At 40.3% G+C, this 6,523-nt stretch overlaps 1 protein-coding gene across 4 annotated transcripts in view; it reads right to left on the reverse strand.

The window, feature by feature from the left end:
* PCDH11X (protocadherin 11 X-linked) overlaps positions 1–6,523 on the reverse strand; it is a 920,016-nt gene that overhangs the window by 528,845 nt on the left and 384,648 nt on the right. For all 4 annotated transcript variants that reach the window (XM_005883184.2, XM_005883183.2, XM_005883182.2 and 1 more), the window contains exon 3: positions 4,162–4,239. In XM_005883184.2, the coding sequence (XP_005883246.1) occupies positions 4,162–4,239 (78 nt within the window). The remainder of the gene's footprint in view (positions 1–4,161; positions 4,240–6,523) is intronic.

The raw sequence follows: 6,523 nt of genomic DNA on the forward strand, positions 1-6,523 counted from the left end.
ATCTGGTTTGTTTGGGTTCTATAATTGTAAGACTGTTGCGGTCCTGCTCACTCCAGCTCTGAGATCCCGGCTGGCTGAAAGCAGCGATCTCCGTTTGTTCTATAATTGAAACAATGTTTCGGTCCTGCTGGCTGAATCCCGGCTGGCTGAAAGCAGGCTTCTGGGGTTTTGTGTAGCTTCTATATTTGTAACATTGTTTCTTAAACTGCACTCAGCGGCTGGCAGCAGCAGGAGGGGAACGTTGGCTTTCTCCGTCACTGAAGCAAGCAAGCCTCCTGTTCACTTCAAGCTGCCTGGTTTTCGGCCTCCATCTTGGCTGGCAGTTAATTTGCATATCGCCCTGATTAGCCAATGGGAAGGGTAGCAGAGGTATGGCTAATTACCATGTTTCTCTTTTATTAGATAGGATATATATGGCAGGCAACTTGCAGATAACCAACCACAAGACAATGAGGCATGTAACTAATCCCAAGGATGTTACTAAGGCAGAGTTCTTTGAAAGAACCAATCAGGAGCGAGCAAAGCACTTATCTACCCCTAGACCAAGAAGCACATTCTCTTCTCTCTCTGGCACATTTCTCTTCTCTCTCTGGCACATTGGGTTCCTGGTTCTCCTATGGCAGGAGATATACTCCCCTGCACCCATGTGGCTAACGGCCATGTGGGAGTCCACACATGAACTAATGGGTTTTAATTAGCTTGGATGCTTAACTACACCATGTTGCAACATGGAACAGAAGCTCTGGACACTGGTCTGCTTTTAGAACCCCAGCTGCACCTTTTATAGGGCTGGCTTCTCTCAACAAACTTTACTTCTGTCTGCAAGTTCATTCATTGATTTTGTGAGACAGTGACTTCAGACCTGACCACCGCATTTTGGTCTCAATTATACTGTACTCCATTTAGTAAAATACATTCAGAAGTAACTAGCTATATGAAAAATGTTGTTGATAGATCATCTTTTTCACAGATGCAATGCTATTACATAGCAATGTCTAATTTAATATGACTTTTGAGTATTGCAGTCATACCTACTGTCACACTGGTCATTCAAACTTTTAGACTTTAAATTTTAAATTGTGTACTTTTCCTTAAAACTCCATTACGAAGACTATCATCACCTCTCAATCAAGGATTTAGATGTAGATTGTATCACTTTGTATATCACATCCTCTCCATTTTTCTTGAGACAGAATCAGAGTTAAAAGACTTGAAAATTAGTTGGAAATGTAGCCAAACTTCACCAATTAAGACTTGAGGAATTTAAAACTTGTAACAATTTGTACAATTCATGAATTTAAATATACCTTTTCAAAATTAATCATTTCTTCTCATTGTGCATATATTAATTTTGTAATTCTTCCCATAAAACTTAAGTCATTGCTGTAAAGTATTGTAGAATGTTATCATTGTTGAACACATGACTTTTATGAATTTTAGAAGCACACATGAAATTATCATTTCATAATAAACATGTGATTTTCTTTTCATTCCATTTGGTTTGTTTTTCTAATACTGTAGATATGTATTTATCTATCTACAATTCTCAAATCCTACCCTTTGGTACAAATAAAATATATTTTAAATTAATAGGGTAGAATAAAATTTATGGATCTTAGTTTGATACCCAGGGGTCAGATTTAGGACCTATACTTTATTAACAACATTAATTTAATCAGTTATGTTATAACAAATAGCATATGAATGTTTAGACATTGGTCTCTTCAGTCTCTTTTAAAGTCTGCTTAAGGCCTTTACTAAGAAAACAGATTTGATTGTATTTGTTAGAAACATTTTGAGCTGTCCTGACTGAAATAAGTAAAAGTGCATTCTTCAAAATACCTTATTAATTTCCCCCTGAATTAATGTTTTAATGAGATTTTGCTAAAAGTCACACAATTGGCATAAAACAAATTGCTTCGTATTATGCTGTTAAAAAACAAAATTCAATGGAGTAAATTTGAAGATATAATTTGCTTTGTTAAGAAATTCATTAATCAGGTAGCATCTCATGTAGTAAGTAGAAGGTGAAACCGAGGGTCGTGATTTAATACATAATTGTTATTTACTATGCAGCCCCAGCACTCTATTCAGTTTCTTTACAGCATGCCTTATAAGCTATGACCCCTTCTCTTACTAGTAATTAACTCCTGAGGCAGCCAGAAAAAATAGCCATGCCTTGACTAAGAGTCACAAGGTATGGGTTTTTGTTAAGCTAAAGATAACATCATAGCTTAAGTTGGGTTACAGCTCCTGAACTCTAAAGAATAGCCCTGGCGAAGTCCTGATGAAATCAGACTGAGGGAAGCCACACTGAACTCTACTTGAAATGATTTACTGCCCTTACCTCACTCTTGACCAATCAGCAAGATCCACAACTCCAAACTCCTTACTCATGATGACTCATGATTTTGCTCTCTAAAACCCCTACTCTGAAAACCAAGCTTTTGAACATTAGCTTCCCTTTCTCCTGGGTGGTGCCATTCATAATAAATAGCCAATCTTTCTCTACTGCAATTCTAGGTGTTTATCGTTGGGACAGGTGGACAATTACTTTCTAGTCAGTAACAAAGGGCTCTCCAAGGGTTTGTACAAAATGGAAGGTTTTAATAAGATGAAGGGTAAATCAAAGGCACTATTAACAAAAGAAAATAATCATTTTTGGTCTGAGACATCTTTTCTCTTGGGGAAGGGAAGGGGAAAGGTTTTTATCATGCAGATTGTCTCTTGTTTCTATGGAGGATGGAGAGGGCACATCATGACAGATTAGTTTACTGGTGCTTCACCAGAAAATTCCAGACTGGCTGATTAATATTGTTTCTGGGACTGTAATTAGATCAGGTATTGAATCTAGGTTTAGTATCATGGGATTTTAGCATGAATGGGGCCATTTTTATCATCATAATTATCTAGTTTATTAATAATAGTAATCAGAAGAGAGCAAAGGGGAGGCCAGACATTATAAGCATGGTCACCTGGGAAGCTTCACCAGGAACTTACAGCTTCACACACTATTGTTCCTCAAAGGGGATTAACACCACTCCTTTCCCCCATTTGGTAGAGGATTGTTGGAAGGAGAAGGGGGAGATAGGCAAATGTGAAGTGAAGTTGGAGTGATGCAGGAAAAATGCTTGCTGGTCAGTCTAGTCTGGGGAATAATGGTTTGGCTATGCAGTGGACCCCGTCAGAAACAAGTGAAATCTTGGAAAGTTAAAATCCCTAAACAAAGAGTTTTCTCTCTCTTGTTTTACACTTATTGCTCTCTTGCTCTGCATGGCCCATGGCCGTGCAAACCCCACACACAATGGACTGCACTGTGAATATAAGCTAAGGTAGCCAGATGCTAGACTGGACTGGACTTCAATATGGAACAGAAATTCTGGGCAGTGGCCTTAATTCTGGCTCTGCTGAAGACAAGATTGGACTTCTTCTAGGGTGAGATGGAGGGAGATGGGACATTGGAGGGGAACCCCTTAATTACATCATCAATAAAGCTTTCCACAAAGCCCCATCCTATTGTGGAGGCCTGCAGAAATTCTTTATCTCATGGCTTCCCAAGAACTCCACTTCCACTGATAACAGTTTGGGCCTGTGTTTTTCTCTTTAACAAGGCTAAACCTTAAATTTAAGTAATCTTATAAGACATGAGTTCTCAACTTTTTTCAATATACAAACTCAGAAGTAAACTTAAACATGAATAGAATAGATAATCATTTAGAATATATTTTGAGTAATGTTTATACAAATTAACTCCATTATTATCATCAAACCATACTAAAAAAATAATATGTATATACTGTTATATTGTCACTTTAGAGTCAAGCACAAAACCACCTAGTAAAACGTCATAGAAAACACATTGAGAAACACAGGTTAAGAATATTTCTTATAATTCAAGACCCTGGCCTGGTAGCTCAGTTGGTTAGAGCATCATCTGATATGCCAAGATTGTGGGTTTGATCCCTGGTCAGGCCACACACAAGAATCAACCAATGAATGCATAACTAAGTGGAATAATAAATTGATATCTCTCTCTCTTAAAAAGGCAATACAAAAATTATAAAATCAGTAAATAAAAATTTAAAAAATAATGTTTCTTATACATTCATAAAAATCAATTAAATAGGATAAAGAGCAACTATCAAGTCTTTCACTTCATACCTGTGGTTGAGGATGCACCCAGACCTCCACTGTCGTCTCCTTCATGGGGGTGTGAGATCTTACAACCTCCTTCATTGGCTTTGAAAGGGAAAAAAATAGAAATGTTTTTAAGTGGTTGGTTAAGAATAAAAAACATATTGCATTGCACACATTCATCAAATATAGCTAAATAATGCCTAGGTAAATATATTTTCCTAGGCAACATATTTATTAAGAATTTACAATGTGATAGGCATAGCTCTAGGTACTGAGAATAAAAAAATAATAGTTTTCTCATTGGGTTTACATTCCAGTGTTATATTTTAGAGTTCAATTAGACATATGAATGGAATTATAAAGGACAATTTAAACTATTTAAGTGGTTGAAATGTAAGCTGGAGGGGCTTTCAATCCAATGCTTTTACAAGTCAATTGCTTTAATAGCTTGTATTTGGGAATTCACCATTGTCTGAAATTTAAATCTTTTCTGTGTGTGCCACCACATCACAAATTTTCTATAATGCAAAAATATTTAATAAATGTTACAAATGCCAATAAATTTATGAGCTGATACACAGATCAAAACCTACCAACTTAGAATAATTATCAAGGTCTTGAAAAGATTATATCTGTATCCATTTAATTTTCCGCAGGACATAGAATATATTTTCTGTCTTTAAAATATTGAATGTATATTATAACATTTTCTACATATGTAATTTTCATATACAGGATAAAGCATTTGGTATCTATATCCTATCTAATAAGAGACAAACATGGTAATTGACCATACCTTTGCTACACCTCCCATTGGCCAATCAGCACAATATGCAAATTAACTGCCAACAAAGATGGTGGCTAATTTGCATACCTAGGCTCCAAGTGGCGGAGCGAAGCCTGGCAAGGATGCAGGCATTCTGCCCCAACCTGCTGGTGGAGGGCCTCTGGGCCTGCTTGGTCAGCGCTGCCGCCGGGATGGAGGAGCAGAGACACAGCCCACAGGGGGGCTGGCACCCAGCAGCCCCAAACCCCGCCTCAGCGCTGGGGTTGGAGGAGCAGAGACACAGCCTGTAGGGGGGCCGGCACCCAGCCACCCAAAGCCCCATGGCCCCAGAGGTCACTGGGGCCGCTGGGGTCAGAGTAGCAAAGACACAGCCCGCAGAGGGGCCGGCACCCAGCAGCCCCAAGCCCCACAGCTGCAGAGGCGCTGGAGCCGCTGGGGTCAGAGGAGCAGAGACACAGCCTGCAGGGGGTCCGGCACCCAGCAGCCCCAAACCCCACAGCTGCAGAGGCACTGGAGCTGCTGGGGTCAGAGGAGCAGAGACACAGCCTGCAGGGGGGCTGGCACCCACAGGAAACCTGTGGAAAGGGAGATAAACTATCATAACTTTATCTCCCTTTCCACAAGTTGAGAAAACTGACTTATTTCGTGATATGGCCCACACCTTTCTACAAACACAGGGTATGTTATGAACATTCCCAAGAGACACAAGCCTACAGCAGGGCCCGGCACCCAGCAGCCCCAAGCCCCACAGTGGCGCTGGGGCTGGAAGAGCAGAGACACAGCCTGTAGGGGGCCCGGGCCCCCAGCAACCCCTAGCCCCAAGGCCGCAGAGGCACTGGGGTCACTGGGGCTGCAGCAGAGACACAAACAGCAGGAAACCTGTGGAAAGGGAGATAAACTATCATAACTTTATCTCTCTTTCCACAAGATGAGAAAACTGACCCTGATTTATTTAGTGATATGGCCCACACCTTTCTACAAGCACAGGGTATGTTATGACCACTCCCAGGAAGGTCTGGTCAGAATACTGTCTCCAGGGAATAACACTACTGTGACAAATCATCTAAGAGAGGAAACAAGCTTTTGTTGGGTTTATTCTGAAGGTCAGAGAACAGGCCACCCCAACATATGCCATGTTGCTATATTGATGATCTTGACCTGCAGATGCTTGAAAAACAGCAAATGTACGGAGAGGTTTTCACTGAAGTCTCCTGCTCTGCCTAAAATTGGACCCCCCAAAAGTTTCCCTTGATGGGAAAAGTGCCATCAGCCAGTGAAGACTGACTCCTGTCACAGGACAGGAGACTAGAAGTTGACATCACACCCAAACTTTGTTACAAACTATCTTCCCTACCCCCATTAATCTTTCCTAAAAATCATGTACTCTCCTCTAAGAGGCCTATGTATCCCGTCCCCTTTCCCTAGGAAGAAGGTATTTAAATCTGGATTCTAAGCCACCTTGGGGTGTTATTCATTTTTCCCTGGGATCTCCCACATATACACGAGGTACACATGTTTATGAACTTTAGTTTTTCTCTTGGTAATCTGTCTTTCATTACAAGGGCCTCCGCTAAGAACTCAGAAGGGTAGAGGAAAACT

Source organism: Myotis brandtii, unplaced genomic scaffold (genome assembly GCF_000412655.1).
Source record: "Myotis brandtii unplaced genomic scaffold, ASM41265v1 scaffold779, whole genome shotgun sequence".
NCBI lineage: Eukaryota > Metazoa > Chordata > Mammalia > Chiroptera > Vespertilionidae > Myotis > Myotis brandtii.